Here is a 26,779-nt window from a genome sequence, read left to right as displayed (position 1 = left end):
TTTAATCAGAAAAGATTCTTGTACAAAATTTTATTTCTTCGTTCGTATTTTCTGTAAAAGATTTAAATATTAAATTTTTATTCGTTGCATAATAAATTAGTATACTTTTTAGGCATTGATTGCAATAATAATTTTTGTATGCATGCGTCGCAATTTTTGATATTTTATTATCAAAGAATAATATAATTTCGTTTTGCATGCGTAATTATATATGGTTAGATTAAACGAAATGATACGTATATGTATATATATATGCTACATAAAAGTATTTATAAGAAAATTGTACTTCCACAAAAATGTACTCCGACAAACGTACTCCGTCAAAGAAACTCGGAAATTCGGCGAATATCTATTATGTTGATAATTTTAATTCGTCGAATTTCTATATGACAGTTTATAGAATAATTTCTATATTATAATTCCTAATTTTGATTCGCCGAACTTCCATATCATGAAATTTTTTTTCGCTGTATGTAGATTATGTGCATAATTATAATTCTTGATTTTAGAATATGTACATAATTTTGATTTGTCGAATTTCTATTATGTACACGAAGAATCTATTTATGTATAAAATATTCGTACGCTTTCTCAAAAATAGAAGTTAGAACCAACACGCATATTTCACAGAAAATTCAGAGTTTTATCTTGAAAATAAAACTTTCGACCGAACCTCGTCAAATTCATTCGTTTTAATTTAATACACATTTAATTACATAAAAAATACACAAAATTTAATACACATCCAAATCAATCGTTTTAATTTAATACACATTTAATTTCATAAAAATACACAAATTTAATACACATTTAATTATTTTTTAATTTCATATTTTATTATGTCCGTAGTAGCAAGCATCTTAATTTTAATTAACATTTCAAACTCTTTAAGGAAAATAATTTGGCCATCACTGTTGGTGATTAGGTCTTTATTCAAAAACTTGTTATCTCAACTTAATCTGCACAGAATAAAATTAAATTTGTTAAATTAACCAAAATTATACATGTCTTGATTGAATAATGCGCACAATGTATAATTATTTAAATATAAACTGTTATTTAATAACAAAGCACTTTTATTAAAACATCTTCCACAGAAAACTTGAATTCAATATTCTCATAAATTCGATATATAAATATTTTTTCAAGTATTAACATTTCAACTGAATTATATAATTTATATAATTTTCTACAATTTACATTTATCTAAATTGTCACAACTAATCAATTACACGAATATTGAACATAGTATAAGTAACGAATTTGTATTGCCGTATTTTGATATAATTTTGGCTACCAAAAATTGTTTTGTCTGAAATATTTAAATTATTGACAATAAACATATAATAAATATATTTAAATTTTATGATTTCATTCAATTATACACAATTCTATATATTTCAATATTTACTTTTATGTATATAAAAATATAGATAAATTATTGAAAAAAAATTATAAAGTAATACAGATTTTATTGTAATTTCCTTTTACCTTTAATCGTTAGTGAAATTATGGATAAATATTGATCAATATTCTGTACTGGTTGCTGACAGCTTGATGTAGCATTATCTTCAGCATCATCATCAGCATTTGAAACATCTAAATCTTTATCATTTAATAATCTACACAGAATAAAAAATAACATTTACTGAATTAATCAATATTATAATGTCTTGTTTAAATATTGTGTATGTACAATGAATAATTATTAAATATATATTGTTATTATGGCTTCTTCTGGTACTCGCAACTGTTAATAAGTTAAATAAGATGAAATATAGTAATTGTAATTTTATTGCTTTTTGTTTTACCTTGTTGATGAATCTTTGGAAGAACTTTCTTCAATACATTGAACTGGCTGCTGACTGCTGCTTCCTGGTAAAGCAACATCATCGGTATTGTTATCAAAATTTAAAATCTCCAATTTATCTAAAAATCTGTGCGGAATAAGAAATACAAATTGCTAAATAAATAAATATATTGTAAAGTTATTTTAATTATAAAGACTTCAATGTGAATAATATATGCGTAAAATGTATTATATTACATGTATTAAGCATCAATTATTATTTGTAATAAAACACATTTATTATTTTAACGTCTCATAAATTCGACATAAATACTTGAATATATAATTCAAACACAAAAAAATGTTTTCACGATTATTTAAGATTCATTGAATACTTGTTTATTATTACTAAAATTAATATATTTATCCCAGTTGTCACTAACAACTTATCGATGTAAATATAATAAATTTATATCACTATATTCTGATATAATAATAAATGATATGATTCAATTAAATTGATTCAAATATTGATGATATTTATGATAAATACATGTTAAATATCTAAATTTTATACTTTAATTCATGCTTTTATACGTCATTCCTATTATAATATATATTTATTATTATATTCACAAAGATATATGTAAATAAAAGATTAAATAGTAATATACTGAACTTAGCGGTTTCTATTCGTATTATTATATTTTAATATAATATATAATATTAGTTAAGCTGACTCGAACATTTTCCATACTTGTGATAAACACATGCTAAATATATTAATTTTTACGATTTTAATTACATACAATTCTCGTTGTACGTAAAGATTATTAATAATTATAAAATTATATTTATAAATAATTTTATAAATTCTCTAAATAAAAATCTAAATCTTAAGAAGATGTGAAGAGCTAAACGCTATGGAAACAAATCGTGCACAAGGCACATACCTATTACTCTTGGTGTACTAACCAAGACTTTGAAAATTGAAATAATCTCTTACTTGAGATTTTATTTCAAAAACCCCTTGACCCTCCTATCGAAATAAATAATTAAATGCAAATTCTCTAAATAAGTTTATATAAATTCTTTAGATTAAAGTATATTATTTATAAATAACTTAAAAGAGATAAAATTATATTAAAGCAATAAAGTACATTTTTCTTACTTCTTTGATATTAGATGAAACAGATATTCGATTCGATGTTCTTTTATAAAATGCTTCATAGTCATTAAACTAAACAACTTATGTTGAAATATGTACTTGCAAATTATGCATTTTGATGTTTCAATATGTAATACATGTTGATACAACAATAGCCAGTTGTAAAGATCATTGGTTTGAGCGCGATTAAGTTTATGATTGTTAAGTAAATGATGTTTCGGTTCCTCTTGTAGACCATTAAAATGAATAGGACAAGAATAATTACATTTATTAAAATTGCATTTCAATTGATTGTCTTCAACAGAAAATAACTTTCTTATTTGTGCGTCTTCTGTAGAAATAAATTTTTCAGACGTTTTTCTATGTTCATAATTTATGTGCAGTATTATCTTTATGTGATATATGCTAACAGTAAAACATGTACCACAAATATTGCATTTTATATTTTTCTCATCTTCTGTAACTAAATCTTTTGTAAAATAATAATAATACGATAGCCATTCGTTTTCGAATTTTGTAGTAAAATTCCATAACCTGTATAATAAAGAGTAAAGAATAAAAATGGTTGAATTAATCAAATATTATTAAGTTTTGTTTGACATATGTCTACATTTTATACAATATATAATTGTTAAATACAAACTGTTTTATTATTAATAAAACACTTTTATTATTCAAACATCTCTCAAAATGTAAATTTAATATTTTATAAATTATCAACATGAAAATATTATTAAATTACAATAATTCTTTATTTCTTTTAATTTACTTTTCATACTTATTGAAAATATATAAATAATAAGATGCAATTTAATTCAACCAAAAACTGATTATTCATTTATTGAAAATAAGTACACATTACGTTTCGACCCACATTGTGGTTCTTCTCAAGTGTTGTTCTTATTCAGCAATTACATTAATTAAAAATAGAAACATGAAAGTTGTCCTGTCATATCGACAATCTGTTAGCTACTGATATCGTAGTGTGTACGTATTTTCAATAAATGAATAGCCAGTTTTTGGTCCAATTAAATTGCATCTTATTATTTGTTAAAATTTATCATTGGCGATCAACAAATTTATTGTCAAAATATATAATTATATTTAAATTGTCACATTACTGATTATAGGAGTTTTTAAATATATACCTACAGTACTCAACAGTACTAGACTCGAATATTTACATTATTTATGATAAATGTATGTTAAATATTTATATTTTATGTTTTTGTTAGTTTGATACAGTTTTATTAATTGGATTCAAAAAATTATTTATTAATAATTCATTAAAAGAAAAGTGATAATATAAGAGTTTTAACAAGGCTCTGTAATATAAATATAAATTTAACGTATAAGACGGGCAACAAGAGTCAAATCGCGGATGACAATGCGTTATCCTAACGAAACTAAATAATTTTCCGTTAGTATTAAATACCGGTGCACAAGGCACCAAATTTTACTTGGACACGGCCAAGATTTTAAATATGAAATAATCTCATATTTGAGATTTACTTTCAATACACCCTTTAACCCCCCTACGGAAAATAAATAAATGAATGCAAGAGAAAAATATAGATCCGAAAATTCCCGATTCAGCGATTTTCGGATCTATATTTTTCTCTTGCATTCATTTATTTATTTTCCGTAGGGGGGTTAAAGGGGGTATTAAAATTAAATCTCAAATATGAGATTATTTCATATTTAAAATCTTGGCCGTGTCCAAGTAAAATTTGGTGCCTTGTGCACCGGTATTTAATTCTAACGGAAAATTATTTAGTTTCGTTAGGATAACGCATTGTCATCCGCGATTTGGCTCTTGTTGCCCGTCTTATACGTTAAAAGTGATAATATATTAAATTCTTACAATCGTGGTATGATATCCAGAGGTAGTTCAAACTCATGCATTTGATTCAAATGGATTAATAAAAATACTGGTTTATTTGGAATTTCAAGTTTGCAATGGTTGCAGCGACAACGTTCCTCATCCATATCAAAATTTTTGCACAGCCAATTGCAGATTTTTTCTGCTTTATTCGTTTCAAATGCATGAAACATCGTTATGTGAGTGCGTAAATTAGAAAACGTTATGTTTTTTCCAGGATAAATTTTATCACAAAAGTTGCATTCGACGTCATAATTTTTTATGGTATAAAATTTCAATTCTTTTGAGCTGATTTCTGATGACGAAGTCATACGCCTCCGATAAATGTTCGGATTCTTATGTTCATTCAATATGTGACTATGCATTTTTTCTTCCTGTACTTGAATATTAATAGTAATTTCCATTACACAGTAACAAATATCGCATCTTGCCGTATTATTTTCTATTGTATAATAATCCAGAAACCAATTGTCTTCTAAGTTTGGCGTGTCTATGTTATATCTACTTTGTATTATCTGTCGTGCACTACTAACAATAATTACAAAAACAAAATATTTTAACTAAGCATATAGAAGATATCAGACAGAAAATAAATGAGAGGTCGTGAAAGACTCGTATATACATATAATTTATTGTATAAATGTAAATATCAGAGACAAATTTGTATTTTAACGTGTGTTTTAACAGTTACAGTTTTGTAATCCAATGCCGATAATTCTACAGATTAGAAAAATGAATATAAAAATTATACAATCACGAATTAATTTACAATAAAATGCGAATGTTTTCAATTTATAATTTTGAATAAGTTAGCAAAGATTAGTCCAGTCAAAATGACTAAAGTAAATTTTTAAGATTTTATTATCAAAAAATGATATAACTTCGTTTTGCGCGCATAATTGTATTCGGTTAAATTAAACAAAATGATATATATATATATATATATATATATATATAATTATTTAATATAAACTGTTATTTAATAATAAAACACTTTTATTAAAACATCTCTTATTTTATTATTATTAAAATATCTCTAACAGAAAACTTGAATTCAATATTCTCATAAATTCGATATATATATTCTTTTTCAAGTACAAACATTCTTGTAAAATTATTAAATTTATATGATTCACAATTTACACTTATCTAATAAATTGTCAAAACTTATCGATTATGAGAATATTGAACATATGATTAACAAGTTTTTATTATCGTATTTTGATATAACATTAGCTAACAAAAATTACGTTTTGTCCCGAATATTTAAATTATTTACGATAAAAATATGATAAGCCTATATATACTAAATCAATTTTACGATTTAATTCAATTATACCCAATTCTATTTATTTTAATAATTACTTTTATGTATATAAAAATGTAGATAAATGATTTAAAAGAGATTATAAAGTAATACAGATTTTATCGTAATTTCCTTTTACCTCGTTAGTGAAATTTTGGTTAAATTTTGATCAACATTCTGAATTGGCTGCTGACAGCTTGATGTAGCATTATCTTCAGCATCATCATCAACATTTGAAACATCTAAATCTTTATCATTTAATAATCTACACAGAATAAAAAATAACATTTACTGAATTAATCAATATTATAATGTCTTGTTTAAATATTGTGTATGTACAATGAATAATTATTAAATATATATTGTTATTATGGGGCTTCTTCTGGTACTCGCAACTGTTAATAAGTTAAATAAGATGAAATATAGTAATTCTGATTTTATTGTTTTTTGTCTTACCTTGTTGATGAATCTTTGGAAGAACTTTCTTCAATACATTGAACTGGCTGCTGACTGCTGCTTCCTGGTAAAGCAACATTATCGGTATTGTTATCAGAATTTAAAATCTCCAATTTATCTAATAATCTGTGCGGAATAAGAAATACAAATTGTTAAATAAATAAATATATTGTAAAGTTATTTTAATTATGAAGACTTCAATGTGAATAATATATGCGTAAAATGTATTATATTACATGTATTAAGCATCAATTATTATTTGTAATAAAACACATTTATTATTTTAACGTCTCATAAATTCGACATAAATACTTGAATATACAATTCAAACACAAAAAATGTTTTCACGATTATTTAAGATTCTCATTGAATACTTGCTTATTATTACTAAAACTAATATATTTATCCAAATTGTCACTAACAACTTATCGATGTAAATTTAACAAATTTATATCACTATATTCTAATATAATAATAAATGATATGATTCAATTAAACTGATTCGAATATTGATGATATTTATGATAAATACATGTTAAATATCTAAATTTTATACTTTAATTCATGCATTTATACGTCATTCCTATTATAATATATATTCCTATTATAATATATATTTATTATTATATTCACAAAGATATATGTAAATAAAAGATTAAATAGTAATATACTGAACTTAGCGGTTTCTATTTGTATTATGATATTTTAATATAATATATAATATTAGTTAACCTGACTCGAATATTTTCCATACTTGTGATAAACACATGCTAAATATATTAATTTTTACGATTTTAATTACATACAATTCTCGTTGTACGTAAAGATTATTAATAATTATAAAATTATATTTATCAATAATTTTATAAATTCTCTAAATAAAAATCTAAATCGTAAGAAGGCGTGAAGAGCTAAACGCGGATGTTGCTATGGAAACAAATCGTGCACAAGGCACATATTACTCTTGGTGTACTAACCAAGACTTTGAAAATTGAAATAATCTCTTACTTGAGATTTCATATCAAAAACCCCTTGACCCTCCTATCGAAATAAATAATTAAATGCAAATTCTCTAAATGAGTTTATAAATTCTTTAGATTAAAGTATATTATTTATAAATAACTTAAAAGAGATAAAATTATATTAAAGCAATAAAGTACATTTTTCTTACTTCTTTGATATTAGATGAAACAGATATTCGATTCGATGTTCTTTTATAAAATGCTTCATAGTCATTAAACTAAACAACTTATGTTGAAATATGTCCTTGCAAATTATGCATTTTGATGTTTCAATATGTAATACATGTTGATACAACAATAGCCAGTTGTAAAGATCATTGGTTTGAGCGCGATTAAGTTTATGATTGTTGAGTAAATGATGTTTCGGTTCCTCTTGTAGACCATTAAAATGAATAGGACAAGAATAATTACATTTATTAAAATTGCATTTCAATTGATTGTCTTCAACAGAAAATAGCTTTCTTATCTGTGCGTCTTCTGTAGAAATAAATTTTTCAGATGTTTTTCTATGTTCATAATTTATGTGCAGTATTATCTTTATGTGATATATGCTAACAGTAAAACATGTATCACAAATATTGCATTTTATATTTTTCTCATCTTCTGTAACTAAATCTTTCGTAATATAATAATAATACGATAGCCATTCGTTTTTGAATTTTGTAGTAAAATTCCATAACCTGTATAATAAAAAGTAAAGAATAAAAATGGTTGAATTAATCAAATATTATAAAGTTTTGTTTAAAATATGTCTACAATTTATACAATATATAATTGTTAAATACAAACTGTTTTATTATTAATAAAACACTTTTATTATTCAAACATCTCTCCAAATGTAAATTTAATATTTTATAAATTATCAACATGAAAATATTATTAAAATACAAAAATCCTCTATTTTTTTTAACTTACTTTTCATACTTATTGAAAATATATAAATAATAAGATGCAATTTAATTCGACCAAAAACTGGCTATTCATTTATTGAAAATAAGTACACATTACGTTTCGACCCACATTGTGGTTCTTCTCAAGTGTTGTTCTTATTCAGCAATTACATTAATAAAAATTGAAACATGAAAGTTGTTCTGTCATATTGACAGTCTGTTAGCTACTGATAACGTGGTGTGTACGTGTATTTTCAATAAATAAATAGCCAGTTTTTGGTATTATCGAATTAAATTGCATCGTATTATTTGTTAAAATTTATTATTGGCGATCAACAAATTTATTGTCAAAATATATAATTATATTTAAATTGTCACATTACTGATTATAGGAGTTTTAAAATATATACCTACAGTACTCAACAGTACTAGACTCGAATATTTACATTATTTATGATAAATGTATGTTAAATATTTATATTTTATGTTTTTGTTAGTTTGATACAGTTTTATTAATTGGATTCAAAAAATTATTTATTAATAATTCATTAAAAGAAAAGTGATAATATATTAAATTCTTACAATCTTGGTGTGATATCCAGAGGTAGTTCAAACTCATGCATTTGATTCAAATGGATTAATAAAAATACTGGTTTATTTGGAATTTCAAGTTCGCAGTGGTTGCAGCGACAACGTTCCTCATCCATATCAAAATTTTTGCGCAGCCAATTGCAGATTTTTTCTGCTTTATTCGTTTCAAATGCATGAAACATCGTTATGTGAGTGCGTAAATTAGAAAACGTTATGTCTTTTCCAGGATAAATTTTATCACAAAAGTTGCATTCGACGTCATAATTTTTTATGGTATAAAATTTCAATTCTTTTGAGCTGATTTCTGATGACGAAGTCATACGCCTCCGATAAATGTTCGGATTCTTATGTTCATTCAATATGTGATTATGCATTTTTTCTTCCTGTACTTGAATATTAATAGTAATTTCCATTACACAGTAACAAATATCGCATCTTGCCGTATTATTTTCTATTGTATAATAATCCAGAAACCAATTGTCTTCTAAGTTTGACGTGTTTATGTTATATCTACTTTGTATTATCTGTCGTGCACTACTAACAATAAATACAAAAACAAAATATTTTAACTAAGCATATAGAAGATATCAGACAGAAAACAATGAGAAGTCGTGAAAGACTCGTATATACATATAATTTATTGTATAAATGTAAATATCAGAGAGATATTTGTATTTTAACGTGTGTTTTAACAGTTACAGTTTTGTAATCCAATGCCGATAATTCTATAGATTAGAAAAATGAATATAAAAATTATAGAATTGCAAATATAATTACAATAAAATGCGAATGTTTTCAATTTATAATTTTGAATAAGTTAGCAATGATTAGTCTTGTCAAAATGACTGAAGTAAATTTTTAAGGAATAATGTGGCTAGATCGCTCTTATTGTAAATAACAAGGATAGAGAATCTATTGCTTAAAGAGCCAATATATCAAATTTGTCAAGATAAGGAACTATCTCAAATCGAGATTTATAAGTTCCTCTTTCCTCCTAACAAACTCCCTAAAATTTCCTAAAATTTCCTAAAATTAATATAGACGAAAAAAATTAATCGGTCCGAAAAAGTCGACTTTTGTACCGAATATTTAAATTATTTACGATAAAAATGTGATAAGCTTATATGTACTATAAAAATTTTACGATTTAATTCAATAATACCCAATTTTACTTATTTTAATAATTACTTTTATGTATATAAAAATGTAGATAAATAATTTAAAAGAGATTATAAAGTAATACAGATTTTATCGTAATTTTCTTTTACCTTGATAGTGAAATTTTGGTTAATATTTGATCAACATTCTGAATTGGCTGCTGACAGCTTGATGTAGCATTATCTTCAGCATCATCATCAGCATTTGAAATATCTAAATCTTTATCATTTAATAATCTACACGGAATAAAAAATAAAATTTATTGAATTAATCAATATTATAATGTCTTGTTTAAATAATATGTATGTACAATGTATATTTATTAAATATAAATTGTGGTAATTATAGCTTTCTTTGGTACTCGCAGCTATGCTAGATTGTAACGTCAGAGGCAAAAAATATACTTTAAAATTTTTGCGTGCCATTTATAGACAAAAAGATATATTGATAAAGCACAACATTAAATGGTATTATCATCCTTTTAAAATGCTTTATAAACTATTTTTCCCTTAACGCAGTCAATCTATAACCGTAAATAAAAATTGAAACATTAAACTTCGTCCTGCGAAATGGCTGTGCATGCGTGCGAGAATATATATACAGATTAAACCTCAAATTTCATATTATATTATTGTCACATTTTACATCTGCTAATTTATTATAAATAAAAAGACAGTGTTCGGAATATTTTAAAAGTATGCTAAAGCCATCTGAAGTTCTCTGTTTCATCAAAATAACTTTGTATCTACAAATAGCATTCAACTTTTCTCGCATCTGACATCACAATCTAACATAGCCGCGGCGAGTACGCAAGAGCCTTGACAAAACACTTTTATTATTAATAAATATATTTCACGGTAAACTCGAATTTCAAATTTTCATTATATTTGACATACAAATTCCATTCGAATAATTTCTGACCAATTCTTTAATTTATATAACAATTTTATACTTAACGAAAATATCATAATTTATTAACTATAAGAATATTGAATATAATAAGAATATATAATAAGTAACAAATTTATATTAATCGTATTTTTTGAATATGGCTAAGTAATGTTGATTCGAATATTTAAAATATTTGTAGCAAACACATATGCTAACTAACGAAATTTTATGATTCTATTTATGAAACATCTATTCATTGTAATATCTACTTATACGTACACATAAAAATATAGCTAATTAATTAAAAAAATGAAATATAGTAATTATCATTGTATTGCTTTCTTTTACCTCGTTGATGTATTATTAGAAGAGCTTTGATCAATATTCGAAGTTGGCTGTTCAAAGCTGCTTATTGCTAATGTACCTACGTTTTCTATGTCATTATCAGAACTTTTAAACTCTGAAATATCTGATAACCTGCGCACAAAGATAAAAATTTCTGAATTAATCTATATTATGAAATTTGAAAGTATATGCAATTATATTGAAATGTCCAAACACAAACATTTCTAACAGATTATTTATATCCTATTTATTCACAATCTATATACTTATCTAAATTGTCATTAATTACAGGAGTATTAAATACAGTAAATAACAAATTTATATATATACAATTCTACTCTTTGTAATATCTATTGTATTTATACATGTACATAAATAAAGTATATAGACGAATAAATGAAACAAGAAATATAGTAAGTCTGATTTTATTGGTTTTTTTTACCTTGGTGATGTGATTTTGGAAGTACTTTGGTTAATATTCTGACTTGGCTGCTGATTGCTGCCTCCTGGTTTAGCAATATCCTTGGCGTCATTATATATCTTTAAAATTTGTAAATTATCTAATAATCTGTACGGAAAAAAATAAAAATTGGTGATTTACAAATAATTATTATATATGTATAAATTTATTATTGTTATAATATATAATTATTAAGCACAAATTATTATTAATAAGAAAAAACTCTTATTATCGAAACATCTCATAATAAAAGATCGACATATGCGAATACTGTTCGAACAAATAAATTCTTTCACTATTATTTAAACATATTTTTTTACCACCATCGTTATTTATTAGATAAAAATACTAAATATATCAAACTTTTTTACTGTGTTTTGATATAATATTAATTGATATGTGCTATATATTAAATTGCCTCGATATTAAATAATATTATTTATTATAAATACATGTATAACAAATTTCTGTTTTTTAATTCATTTTTATATACTCTATACATCATTCTTATTGTAATATATATTTATAATTGCGTTCACAAAAATATATGTAAATAAACGTTAAAATAATAATATACCAAATTTATCAGTGTTTCTTTTTTCTGTATTATTATATATATATATATGTATATATATATATATATATATATATATATATATTAATATAACATTAGTTTTTAATATATTTAAGAAACACACAAATGAAATATTTTAGTTTTTATAATTTTACTTACATACAATTCTACTCATTATAGATAAAAATTATTTAAAGTTATTAAATTATAATATTTATAAACGCGCTTTATAAAAGATAATATAAAATAAAAAAATAAAGTATGTTTTTCTTACTTTTCTGATATTAGATGTAAGAGAAATTTGATTGGATGTTCTTCAATAAAATGTCTCATTAAACTAAAATAATTGTCATTAAAAATGTTCTTGCAAGCATTGCATTCTAATGTTTGAAAATAAATTACATTTCGATACAATTTTAGCCAGTTGACAAAATTATTTATTTGAGCGTAATCAAGTTTATGTTCATTCGAGAAATGATTTTCCAGTTCATTGTTTCGATCAATATAACGAATAGGACAAGTATATTTACATTTATTGCATTTTATTTGATAGTTTTCTATAGAAAAAATATTCTTTTCTTGTAAAACTGCTTGTACTGAAATCCGTTTTTCATGAACTGTTCTATGTTTATCATATATGTGTGTCGTTATATTTTCGTAATCTACGTTAATAGATAAACGTTTATCACAAATATTGCAATTTGTACGTTCCTCACCTTCTGTTATTAAATATGTTGTGACAAATTTACACATCCATTTCTTGTTATTTGCAATACTATTCCAAAATCTGTATAATAAAGAGTAGAAAATAAAAAAAGTAAAAAATTGCTAAATTAATCAATATTATAAAGATTTGTTTAAATCATGTGTATAAATTGTACAATAAATATAATTATTAAACACAATAATTAATAAAACACTTTTAGTATTTGATCGTCTCTCAAAATTCGAATTTTCCATAAATTAATAATATAAAAATGCTATCCGAGTACAAAAGTTCTCTTTGTCTTATAATTCAGTTTTTATATTTATTCAAAATTTTACTTATATTCAAATTGTCACATATCACTGATTATAGGAGTTTTAAAATACAGTACTTCACTGTATAATACTAGACTAGAATAATTATATTACTCGAGATAAATATATGTTAAATATCTATATTTTATTATTTTGTTAGTTATACACAATTCTACGTATTGTACATAAATTTATTTTTATTTATTTATTTATTAATAAGTGAATAGACGAAAAGTAATAATATTAAATTCTTACTTTGTTGGTCTGATCGCCTCAGGTATTTTAGCCGCATGCACTTGTATCAAATGAAACATTAAAAATACTGGTTTATTTGGAATGTCATTATTGCAATAATAGCAACAGCATGATTTTGCATTTATATTATTTTCGTAAAAATGTGGTTGCAGCCAATTGTAGATATCTTTTGCTGTATTTATTTCAACTTTATGAGTTTTCGTTATGTGAGTTTGTATATTACTGAACGCTTTGTTTTCTCCAAAATAGATTTCATCACAAAATTTGCAGTAGACGTCATAATTTTTTATTGTATAAACTTGCGTCGATTCATATGATCTAAAGCTGATTACTGATGATGAGCTAATACTCCGATAAATCTTTTTATGTTTACTTGTTATGTGAGCTTTTATTTGGTTTAACTGTTGTTTAATAAGATTATGTTTCCAGGAACAAATATCGCATTTTACCTTATTATTTTCTATCGTGCAATAATCCAAAACCCAAGTATTACTTTCTGAGTTTGATGTTGCCATGATATCTGATTTGTATCAGAAATTGTACACTACTGACAATAAGTACAAAAGAGAAATATTTTAACGAAGAATATAGAAGCTATCAAGCAGAAGAAAAAGGAAAGGTCGTGAAATAACGCGTATATAATTTATTGTATAAATGTAAATATTTATATTTAAAAACAAATTTGTGTTTTAATAGTAACGGTATTTGTAATCCAGTGCCGATGATCTTATATAACAGATATCTTATATATTATTATTAAAAATAAATTATAAAAATTATTTTATTGTAAATATTATTTCAATAAATGCGTATTTTTCCCTTTTCTACTTTTATAGTTAACAAAGATTAGTTTTGTCAAAATGATTTAAGTAAATTATCTAATTAATAAAAAATAAAAGACAAAATGCCGAATCTATGAAATATTATATAAAATTCTTATGTATGCTGAAATAATTAAAAAGATGTTTTATTTTGTATTTATATTTATATGTTAATATATTTGCTTATTATATACAGGGGCTAAACAAAATAATGTGAACAACTGTAAAAAAATATTTATATTTGTTTATTAATAAGATGTTAGGCCATTATTTGTCTTTTTCCAGAGGAATATTGTCTCATTCTTTTATCTGCCAATTGCTTTAGAAATGCTGAAGGAGGAAATCTGCATTTTCAAAATTGCCTACAGTTCGATGATATTAAGCTATTAAGATGTTAAATATTTTTTCTGGGCAGTTCAATAAAATAATATTTTTAATGCATGCATGTATGTAAACTACTTTTCCAAAAAATCAAACATTTATTACTCAAGAATTGTTTGAGCTACAGCGCTTATTTAGGATGTAAGTAAATTAGTACAATTTATATTTATCGTTACTTTTATAAAAATTCGTATAGTGTTATAGATTTTAATATGTACCTTCAATTTTTCAAAGAATATTTGTAATTGCTCTAACTTCTGTAAATTTTAAAATATTAAACCAAATTCTTTTACATAAATAGAGTAGGTACTATTAAAAGATGATTGATATTGAATTTAAATAAGGATCGGTGAAATAATTTCTTTTTTACAAAATTTTAAATTATAATTTTTTTATGTAAATTCTCGAATTTTTAAAAATATTTTATGTGAAAAATTGTAATGTATGTAAAAAAGCTTTATAAGCTAAAATTGAAAAACCAACTTGTTCATGTAGCAAGTTTAGTCTCTTTGCGTTTTTGTTTCGCACTCACTCGTTCTTGAATTTGAGACGAAACTCGTTGAAAAACCTGATAAATGGTACATATATACATATATATATATATATATATACAGGGTGTCCCAGACTTATGGTTAATTATGGATTAAATGTCGAGATATTAATAATTTATAAGTTATAAGCAATTGTAAATGAAAGGTTTTTCGCTAATAAGCCTTGTAAAAATAAATTATCAACACAATAACATTATTAAGTTAATTTTAAATTTAATTTAATATACTAAAATTTTAATTTAAAACTTAATCACAAAAATATATGGTAACAAAAATTAGGAGCCTGCAAAAAAGATCACCTTCCTTTTTGAGAAGAAAAAATCGTCTTTAAATAATCTTAAGAATCTCATTAATGAGTAATCTTGTAAAATTGGGACATCTTGTATATGACAGAAAATATGTGTAAATAATTCTTATCTTCAATTTTGTTAATAATTCGTCAAACTTACTGATATTATTTACAGACTCTATATTTTATAGAGAAGGAGATAGAGGGATGAATAATTCAAACAAATAGTCAAAATTATGTTAAATAAAAATTATATACAGACAGTTTATTTTTCGTTAAATTTTAAATTTTACTATAAATTTTACAGATTTTTAATAATCTTATTATATAATGGTATGAAAAATATTATATATATTATTCTTCTTAATCCTGCGTTAATAATTCTTCAAAATTTTCAGACATATTTTATGGATTTTATACTCGAAAGAGAAAAATAGTTCATGTAAATAGTTAAAATTATATATTATACAGTACCCTCCATAAGTTTGGAAACACTTTACATTTTACAGTGAAAGAATTGCATGGCAGCGATCTGTTATAAATAAAAATATTATTTAAATGTTTATTATATGATTTATTTATACAAAAAATCTGCACAGATCTGTCAAAAGGATCGTCTTAATTTAAGGGAAAAATTCTCTAAAAAAATATTCTTTAATTAGATATTTGTAACATGCAAAAATATAAACTTAATGGAATGTTTTTTATCAATATTTTATTTAAAATAATATTAATCGTGATAACAAAAAACAGTCTTATAAATGGACATTTGTTATTTATTGCATACAGTACCCTTCACAAGTTTGGATACACATAGAATAATTTCTATATTATAGTTCATAATTTTGATTCGGCGAATTTCCATATCATGAAATTTTAATTTGCTGTATGTTGATTATATGCATAATCATAATTCTTAATTCTACAATATGTATATAATTTTGATTTGTCAAATTTCTATTATGTACACGAAGAATCTATTTATGTAAGCAATATTTGCACGCTTTCTCAAAAATAAAAGTTAGAACCAACACGTATATTTCACAGAAAATTTAGAATTTTATCTTGAAAATGAAACTTTCGACCGAATCTCGTCAAATTTATTCGTTTTAATTTAATACACATTTAATTACATAAAAAATACACAAAATTTAATACACATCTAAATCAATCGTTTTAATTTAATACACATTTAATTACATAAAAATACACATTCAATTATTTTTTAATTTCATATTTTATTATATCCGTAATAGCAAGCATCCTAATTTTAATTACCATTTCAAACTCCTTAAGGAAAATAATTTGGCCATCATTGTTAGTAATTAAGTCTTCATTCAAACTTGTCATCGTCACTTAATCTGCACAGAATAAAAATAAAATTTGTTAAATTAACTGATTTTATACATGTCTTGATTGAATAATGCGCACAATGTATAATTATTTAAATATAAACTGTTATTTAATAACAAAGCACTTTTATTAAAACATCTTCCACAGAAAAACTTGAATTCAATATTCTCATAAATTCGATATATAAATATTTTTTCAAGTATTAACATTCCAATCAAATTATACAATTCATATAATTTTCTACAATTTACATTTATCTAAATTGTCACAAAATCAATTACACGAATGTTGAACATAGTAAAATTAACGAATTTGTATTACCGTATTTTGATATAATTTTGGTTACCAAAAATTATGTGTTGTCTGAAATATTTTAATTATTTACAATAAACATATAATAATTGTATCTAAATTTTATGATTTTATTCAATTATACACAATTCTACTTATTTTAATATTCACTTTTATGTATATAAAAATGTAGATAAATGATTTAAATGAAATTATAAAGTAATACAGATTTTATCGTAATTTCCTTTTACCTCGTTAGTGAAATTTTGGATAAATTTTGATCAACATTCTGAACTGGCTGCTGACAGCTTGATGTAGCATTATCTTCAGCATCATCATCAGCATTTGAAATATCTAAATCTTTATCATTTATTAATCTACACGGAATAAAAAATAAAATTTACTAAATTAATCAATATAATAATGTTTTGTTTAATTAATGTGTATGTACAATGTATAATTATTAAATATGAATTGTGGTAATTATGGCTTTTTTTTATACTCGCAACTATGTTAGATTGTAACGTCAGAGGCAAAACATATACTTCAAAATATTTGCGTGCCATTTATAGACAGAAAGATATTTTGATAAGGCGCAACATTAAATGGTATTATCTTTTTTAAAATGCTTCGCAAACTATTTTTTCCTTTGGCGCAGTCAATCTTTAACCGTAAATAAAAATTGAAACATAAGACTTTGTCCTGCGAAATAGCTGTGCATGCGTGCAAGAATTAATACGAGTACAGATTAAACCTCAAATTTCATATCATATTATTGCCACATTTTACAACTGCAAATTAATTATAAAAAAAGGACAGTGTTCAAAATATTTTAAAAGTATACTAAAGCTATCTGAAATTTTCTGTTTCATTAGAATAACTTTTTATTTACAAATAGCATTCAAATTTTCTCGCATCTGACATCACAATCTAACATAGCCGCGGCGAGTACGCAGGAGCCTTAACAAAACACTTTTATTATTAATAAATATATTTCACGGTAAAATCGAATTTCAAATTTTTATTATATTCAACATATAAATTCCATTCGAATAATTTCTGACCAATTCTTTAATTCATATAACAATTTTATATATAACAAAAATATCATAATTTATTAATTATAAGAATATTGAATATAATAAGAATATTGAATATAATAAGAATATATAATAACTAACAAGTTTATATTACTCGTATTTTTTGAATATGGCTAAGTAATCTTGATTCGAATATTTAAAATACTTAAGGGCAAACACATATGCTAACTGACGAAATTTTATGATTTTATTTATGCAACACAATTCTATTCATTGTAATATCTACTTATACGTATACATAAAAATATAGATGAATAATTAAAAAGATGAAATATAGTAATTATCATTGTATTGCTTTCGTTTACCTTTTTGATGTGTAATTGGAAGAGCTTTGATCAATATTCGGAGTTGGCTGATCATAGCTGCTTATTGCTGATGTACCTACATTTTCTATGTCATTATCAGAACTTTTAAACTCTGAAATATCTGATAACCTGCGCACAAAAATAAAAATTTCTGAATTAATTTATATAATAAAAATTAGTAGTATATGCAATTATATTAAAATGTTCAAACACAAACATTTCTAACAGATTATATAATTCCTATTTATTCACAATCTATATACTTATCTAAATTGTTATAAATTACAGGAGTATTAAATATAGTAAATAACAAATTTATACAATATATATACAATTCTACTCTTTGTAATATCTATTGTACTTATACATGTACATAAATAAAGTAAATAGACGAATAAATGAAACAAGAAATATAGTAAGTCTGATTTTATTGGTTTTTTTTACCTTGGTGATGTGATTTTGAAAGAACTTTGGTTAATATTCTGACGTGGCTGCTGATTGCTGCCTCCTGGTTTAGCAATATCCTTGGCATCATTAAATATTTTTAAAATTTGTAAATTATCTAATAATCTGTACGGAAAAAAATAAAATTGATGATTTACAAATAATTATTATATATGTATAAATTTATTATTGTTATAATATATAATTATTAAGCACAAATCATTATTAATAAGAAAGAACTTATTAACGCAACATCTCATAATAAAAGATCGACATATGCAAATACTGTTCGAACAAATAAATTCTTTCAATATTATTTAAACATATTTATTCACCACCATCGTTATTTATTAGATAAAAATATTAAATATACTAAACTTTTTTACTGTATTTTAATATAATATAAATTGATATGTACTATATATTAAATTGCCTCGATATTAAATAATATTATTTATGATAAATACATGTATATCAAATTTCTGTTTTTTAATTCATTTTTATATACTCTATACATCATTTTTATTGTAATATATATTTATAATTGCGTTCACAAAAATATATGTAAATAAACGTTAAGATAACGATATACCAAATTTATCAGTGTTTTCTCTTTCTGTATTATATATATATATATATATATATATATACATATATATATATATATATATATATATATATATATTAATATAACATTAATTTTTAATATATTTAATAAACACACAAATGAAATATTTTAGTTTTTATAATTTTACTTACATACAATTCTGCTCATTATAGATAAAATTTATTTAGAGTTATTAAATTATAATATTTCTAAACGCGTTTTATAAAAGATAATATAATATTAAAAAATAAAGTATATTTTTCTTACTTTCTTGATATTAGATGTAAGAGAAATTTGATTGGATGTTCTACAATAAAATGTCTCATTACACTAAAATAATTGTCATTAGAAATGTTTTTGCAAGCATTGCATTCTAATGTTTGAAAATAAATTACATTTCGATACAATTTTAGCCAATTGACAAAATTATTCATTTGAGCGTAATCAAGTTTATGTTCATTTGATAAATGATTTTCCAGTTCCTTGTTTTGATCAATATAACGAATAGAACAAATATGTGAACATTTATTGCATTTTGCTTGTTCGTTTTCTATGGAAAAAAGGTTCTTTTCATGTAAAACTTGTAATGAAATCCGTTTTCCATAATCTGTTTTATGTTTACGATATATGTGGAGATTTATAGTTGCGTAATCTACGGTAATAGATAAACGTTTATCACAAATATTGCAATTTACATGTTCCTCATTTTTTGTTAATAAATATTTTGTGACAAATTTCCACATCCATTCGTTGTTATTTGCAATACACTTCCATAATCTGTATAATAAAGAGTAAAAAATAAAAAAATTTTTTAAATGCTGAATTAATCAATATTATAAAATTTTGTTTAAATCATGTGTATAAATTGTACAGTGAATATAATTATGAAACACAATCATTAATAAAATACTTTTAGTATTCGATCGTCTCTCAAAATTCGAATTTGATATTTCCATAAATTAACAATATAAAAATGCTATTCGGGTACAAAAGTTCTTTTTTTCTTATAATTCACTTTTTATATTTATTCAAAATTTCACTTATATTCAAATTGTCATATAGTACTTCACTGTATAATACTAGACTAGAATAATTATATTACTCGAGATAAATATATGTTAAATATCTATATTTTATTATTTTGTTAGTTATACACAATTCTACGTATTGTACATAAATTTATTTTTCATTTATTTATTTATTAATAAGTGAATAGACGAAAAGTAATAATATTAAATTCTTACTTTGTTGGTCTGATCGCCTCAGGTATTTTAGCCGCATGCACTTGTATCAAATGAAACATTAAAAATACTGGTTTATTTGGAATGTCATCATTGCAATAATAGCAACGGCACGATTTGCATCCATATTATTTTCATCAAAATGTTGTTGCAGCCATTTGTAGATTTCTTTTGCTTTATTTATTTCAACTGTATGAGTTTTCGTTATATGATTTTGCATATAACGGAACGTTTTGTCTCCAAAAAAAATTTGATTACAAAAATTGCAGTAGACGTCATAATTTTTTATTGTATAAACTTCCGTCGATTCTGTTGAACTAAAGCTGATTGCTAATGATGAGCTAATACTCTGATAAATCTCTTTATGTTTACTTGTTATGTGAGCTTTTATTTGGTTTAACTGTTGTTTAATAAGATTATGATTCCAGGAACAAATATCGCATTTTGCCTTATTATTTTCTATCGTGCAATAATCTAAAACCCAAGTATTACTTACTGAGCTTGACGTTGCCATGATATCTGCTTTGTATCAGACCACTACTGACAATAAGTACGAAATAAAAATATTTTAACGAAGAATATAGAAGCTATCAAGCAGAAAAAGGAAAGGTCGTGAAAAAAACGCGTATATAATTTATTGTATAAATGTAAATATTTATATTCAGAAACAAATTTGTGTTTTAATAGTTACGGATTTTGTAATCCACTACCGATAATCTTATACATTAGAAAAATAAGTTACAAAAATTATTTAATCGCAAATATTATTTCAATAAATGCAAATTTTTTCATTTTCTACTTTTTTAGTTAACAATAAAAATTAGTTCTGCCAAAATGATTAAAGTCAATTATCCAATTAATAAAAAATAAAAGACAAAATGCCGAATCTATCAAAAAATTATCTTTAATTTTTATGTATGCTGGAATAATTTAAAAAATGTAATATATTAAAAAAAAAAGATATTTTATTGTGTATATATTTATATATTATTATATTTGCTTATTATATACAGGGGCTAAACAAAATAATGTGAACACCTGTAAAAAAATATTTATATTTGTTTATTAATAAGATGTTGGGCCATGCCTTTTTCCAGTGGAATGTTGTCTCATTCTTCTATCTGCCAATTGCTTTAAAGATGCTAAAGGAGGACTATGGTTTTTTATAATAATTTTTAAAATTTACCAAAAATTTTTTCAGTAAAAGCATTAAATAAAAAATTTTTTCCAAAAATAAAACCTTGGAAATAAATTAAACCAAAAACACTTTCAATAATTTTAAATTTAAATTAAATTTATAAAATTTTTAATTTTAAAAAAAAACACAAAAAAAATATGGAAAAAATTTGGCCGCAAAAAGAAACCTTTTTTTTGGGGAAAAAAAATGTTTTTTTAAATAACTTAAGAACTTAAGAGAAATTTTTAAAAATTTTGGGAACTTTATTTGACAAAAATTTGTTTTTAAAAATTTTATTTTCCCCAATTTTGGGTAAAAATTTCCAAAATTTTGAAAATTTTTCAGACTCTAATTTTTAGAGAAGGAGAAAAAAATAATTCAAACAAAAATAAAAAAATTTTTAAAAAAAAATTAAACAGAAAGAATTTTTTTTTAAATTTAAATTTTTCATAAATTTAACATTTTAGTAATTTATTTATGATGGTTGAAAAATTATTAATTTTTCTTCTTAATTTGCGTTAATAATTTTTAAATTTTTTTAAAATTTTATGGTTTTCTCGAAAGAGAAAAATAATAAAGAAATATCAAAATTTTTTTAAACAGTCCCCTTTTACAATTTTTAACTTTTTTTTCAGTAAAATCGCGGAGCGATTTCCCAAAATAAAAATTTTTAAAATATTTTACGATTTTTAGTACAAAAATCTCACAGACGTTCCATACGATTTTTTAAAATGAAAAATTTAAAGGGGTTTTTTAAATTTAAAAAAGGGGATTATTTTGAAAAAAAATATACCGGGAATTTTTTGATATTTTAATTTAGGGTTTTTGGGGGTTTTTTAATTTTTTTGATCGAAATACAATTTACAAAAAATAAAAATTATGAAAATTTTTTTTAAAAAAAAAAAATTTATAGCTTATAAGAAAACATAAATATAAATATAACATAAAAACTTTTTAAATTTTCAATATATATAATTTTTTAATTTTCCCCACATAAAAAATTTTTATAATTTTTATAGATTTCGCTTTTGTTTTTTTTTTTGAAAATTTATCAATATCATTGGCAGCAATTTTTTGTTAACGAAAAAAAGTAAAAATGGAAAAATTCGATTTTTTGTAATATTTTTGATATAAAATTTTTAACTTTTTTTAAAAAACTTTTTAGATTTTTTAGCTTCATTCAAAAAAAGTGTTTTAAAAAAAGTTTAAGCAAAATTTTTCTTGTATATAAAATTTCATTTTTACAATAAAATATCCTTTTTCACACCTTTTTTTTTTTTTTGGTATCACTATTTTTTTTAAAATTTTTAATAAAGGGTTTTACTTAAAAAGTATAAAATTTCATCCTTTAAAAATTTTTTAAATTTAAAAAATTTTTTTTTTTATATATACCGTTATTATGCAATGGGGAAACAATTGTTTCAAAAACTTTTTAATTTCCGTATTTTTTTTTTAAAAAAGTTATCGGAGATCTTGCAATATTTTATTAATTCCTTATTAAATTTTCGCAATTTATCTTTATAAAATATTGAAAAAAACTAAATTAAAAGATTTATTATGTATTTTAATATAAAATTTGGCCTGAAAAAAATTTTTTTTTCCCCAATTTTAAATTTTTACGAAAAAATTTTAAGAGTTTAAAATTTTTTAAAAATTTTTCATTAGATCACGCAGAAAAAATATAAAATTTACTGAAAAAAACAGTAAAAAAATGTTATTAAAATTTTGAAATTTAAGAAATTTTTTTAAAAAAAAATTGTTTTATGATTTTTTTGGTACTTGGGCAAGTAAATTGTAACTAATGAAAAAAATATATTTAAAAATTTTTTTGGGGCCGTTTTCAGACAAAAATTTTTTGATAAAGCAAAAAATTTTAAAGGTTTTTTCATTTTTTAAAATGCCCCAAAAAAATTTTTTCCTTGACAACAATCTGTAACCAAAATAATAATTAAAAATCAGATTGCTTTCAAAAAGGGGTTTCATGCGTGCGAGAATATTCAATTAAATCTCAAACTTATATATTTAAAATTTTTCAATTCCTGCACTGATCATTGACCACTGATCCGTGTCAGGACCCGATTCGTGAAATCTCGCCGGAGCCGGGGGCTTAAGAGTATGGGGATGGAGTTGGGGAGTTTTAAAGAAAGGGTATTTTAACAAAAAGTCTTTTTAATAAATTTTATTCTTTTTTTCGTATTTTTGTAAAAGATTTTAAAAATTTAATTTTTTTGCGTTGGATAAAAAAATAATATATTTTTAGGGTTATTGCAATAAATTTTTGTTGCAGCAATTTTTTTATATTTTAAATGAATAATATCTTCGCTTGCAGCTAATTTATAGGTTAATTTAAAAAAAAATACGTACATGTTTTTTTATAATATATTACATAAAAAGTATTTTTAAGAAAATTTTTTCCACAAAAAACCCCCACAAATACCTCAAAGGAAAAACGGAAATTGGCGAATATCTATTTTGTAGTAATTTTAATTGTCAAATTTATATTACAGTTATAGAAAATTTCATTTATAGTTCTAATTTTTATTCGCCGAAATTCCATATCATAAAAAATTTTTAATTCGCGTATTTTGATTATGTGCATCAAAATCTTAATTTTAAAATAGATATAATTTTGTTTGCGAATTTTTTTAGTACACGAAGAATCTTTTTGTAAACAAAATTTTTCGCTTTTCCCCAAAAAAAAAAAATTAGAAAACCCCCACGATTTTAAAACAAAATTAAATTTTATCTTTAAAATGAAATTTTGACCAACCCCGTCAAATTCATTCGTTATAATTAACACATTTTTCATAAAAATACCAAAATTTAATACACCCAAATCAATTTTTTAAAATTTAAAAAAAAATTTGTTAAAAAAATAACAATTTAATACCTTTAAATTTTTTTAATTCTATTTTATTATATCCGAAAAAGCAAGCCTCCAATTTTTTAAACCATTTCATTTCCTTAAGGAAAAAAAATTTGGCCATCATTGTTAGTAATTAGTCTTCATTCAAACTTGTATCGTACTTAACTGCACAGAATAAAAATAAAATTTTTTTTTAAATTAAACTATTTTATAATGTCTTGTTAATGATCGCACAATGATAATTATTTAAATAAAACTTTATTTAATAACAAAGCACTTTTATTGAAACTTCCCCCCACAGAAAAAACTTGATTCAATTTTTCATAAATTCGATATTATAAATTTTTTCAATTTATTAACATCCAACCAAATTATACAATTCTTTATAATTTTTACAATTTAATTTTCTAAATTGTCACAACAATCAATTACCGAAGTTGAAATATAAAATTAACGATTTGATTATATTGTATTTTGAATAATTTTGGTTCCAAAAATTATGTGTTGTCGAAATTTTTAATTATTTACAAAAACAAAAATAATTGTATCTAAATTTTATATTTTTATTCAATTAACACAATTTACTTTTTTAATATTACTTTTTTATATAAAAATGTAGATAAATGATTGTAAAGAGATGATTACTAAATTATAAAACACAGTAATAACGATTTTTCGTAATTTTTTTTACCTCGTTAGTTAAATTTTTAGGGAATTTGGTCAATACTTAAAATGATTGCGACAGTTGAGTACATTTTTCAATATATCATCATCACTCAAAATACTAAATCTATATCATTTATAATCTAAAAAAAATACAAAAAAATTTACTGATTAATCCAATTTATAAGTCTTGTTTAAAAATTGTTAGTACATGTATAGTTAAAAATAAAATTGTGTTAATTAGGCTTTTTGGAAACCCCCGCAGCTATTTAGTAATAACGCCAGAAGCAAAATATACGAATAAGAGTTCTAACACGGCTCTGTAACAGAGAAAAGTATAGAATCGAAAAATCTGAATAGCTCAGTGGAAGAGCAGTCGCTCGGCAAGCGAAAAGTTCTCGGTTCGATTCCCGATTCAGCGACTTTCGGATCTATATTTTTCTCTTGCATTTATTTATTTTCTGTAGGGGGTTATAGGAATTATTGAAATTAAATCTCAAAAAATGAGATTATTTCATATTTTAAATCTTGGCCGTGACCAAGTAAAATTTGATATGCCCTGTACACAAGATATTTAATTCTAACGAGAAAATTTAGTATTATTAGGATAACCACTGTCTTCCGCGAATGGCTCTTATTGCCTACCTTACACTTTAAAATTTATATTTACAAAAAATATACTTTAGAATTTTTGCGTGCCATTTATGACGAAAAGATATTTTGATAAAGCACAACCTTAGATGGTATATCACTCTTTTAAAATGCTTCGAAAATTATTTTTTCTATTGGCGCAGTCAATTTATAACCGTAAATAAAAATTAAAAAACATTAGACTTTGTCCTGCGAAATGGCTGTGCATGCGTGCGAGAATATATCCAGATTA

The 26,779-nt window shown here is 23.1% G+C and overlaps 2 protein-coding genes across 2 annotated transcripts; both read right to left on the bottom strand.

The window, feature by feature from the left end:
• Positions 1-739: 739 nt before the first annotated feature.
• Positions 740-14,359, bottom strand: LOC114939408 (uncharacterized). The gene is made up of 14 exons (XM_085484812.1): positions 13,808-14,359; positions 12,807-13,319; positions 11,941-12,066; positions 11,502-11,630; positions 10,373-10,498; positions 9,096-9,641; positions 7,773-8,303; positions 6,602-6,727; positions 6,285-6,410; positions 4,822-5,367; positions 2,961-3,491; positions 1,812-1,937; positions 1,492-1,622; positions 740-959 (listed from the first exon to the last, which is right to left on the bottom strand). Exons 1-14 carry the CDS (start codon positions 14,320-14,322, stop codon positions 955-957), a joined length of 4,077 nt encoding a protein of 1,358 aa, XP_085340938.1. The 5' UTR covers positions 14,323-14,359; the 3' UTR covers positions 740-954.
• Positions 14,360-17,024: 2,665 nt separating this feature from the next.
• On the bottom strand, positions 17,025-21,719 carry LOC114934412 (uncharacterized). Its single transcript, XM_085484842.1, has 6 exons — positions 21,194-21,719; positions 20,217-20,726; positions 19,343-19,468; positions 18,899-19,027; positions 17,745-17,870; positions 17,025-17,210 (listed from the first exon to the last, which is right to left on the bottom strand). Exons 1-6 carry the CDS (start codon positions 21,250-21,252, stop codon positions 17,183-17,185), a joined length of 978 nt encoding a protein of 325 aa, XP_085340968.1. The 5' UTR covers positions 21,253-21,719; the 3' UTR covers positions 17,025-17,182.
• Positions 21,720-26,779: the final 5,060 nt, after the last annotated feature.

This window comes from Nylanderia fulva, unplaced genomic scaffold, assembly GCF_048542155.1.
Source record: "Nylanderia fulva isolate GAGA-0341 unplaced genomic scaffold, ASM4854215v1 Scaffold32, whole genome shotgun sequence".
NCBI classification, from domain to species: domain Eukaryota; kingdom Metazoa; phylum Arthropoda; class Insecta; order Hymenoptera; family Formicidae; genus Nylanderia; species Nylanderia fulva.
Note: the sequence above shows the minus strand (reverse complement) of the source record. Positions and strands in the feature narration are given on the sequence as shown.

Bases quoted from the DNA above. Each gene is read 5' to 3' on its own strand.
- LOC114934412 (XM_085484842.1), bottom strand. From the start codon at position 21,252: ATGTTTCATTTGATACAAGTGCATGCGGCTAAAATACCTGAGGCGATC. The intron at 19,028-19,342 runs GTAAAAAAAACC...TTTTGTGCGCAG, and splicing joins TTCAAAATCACATCACCAAG to GTTATCAGATATTTCAGAGT. The intron at 17,871-18,898 runs GTAAACGAAAGC...TATTCCGTGTAG, and splicing joins TCCAATTACACATCAAAAAG to ATTAATAAATGATAAAGATT.
- LOC114939408 (XM_085484812.1), bottom strand. From the start codon at position 14,322: ATGGCAACATCAAACTCAGAAAGTAATACTTGGGTTTTGGATTATTGC. The intron at 1,938-2,960 runs GTAAGAAAAATG...TATTCCGCACAG, and splicing joins TTTCATCTAATATCAAAGAA to ATTTTTAGATAAATTGGAGA. The intron at 1,623-1,811 runs GTAAAACAAAAA...TATTCTGTGTAG, and splicing joins TCCAAAGATTCATCAACAAG to ATTATTAAATGATAAAGATT.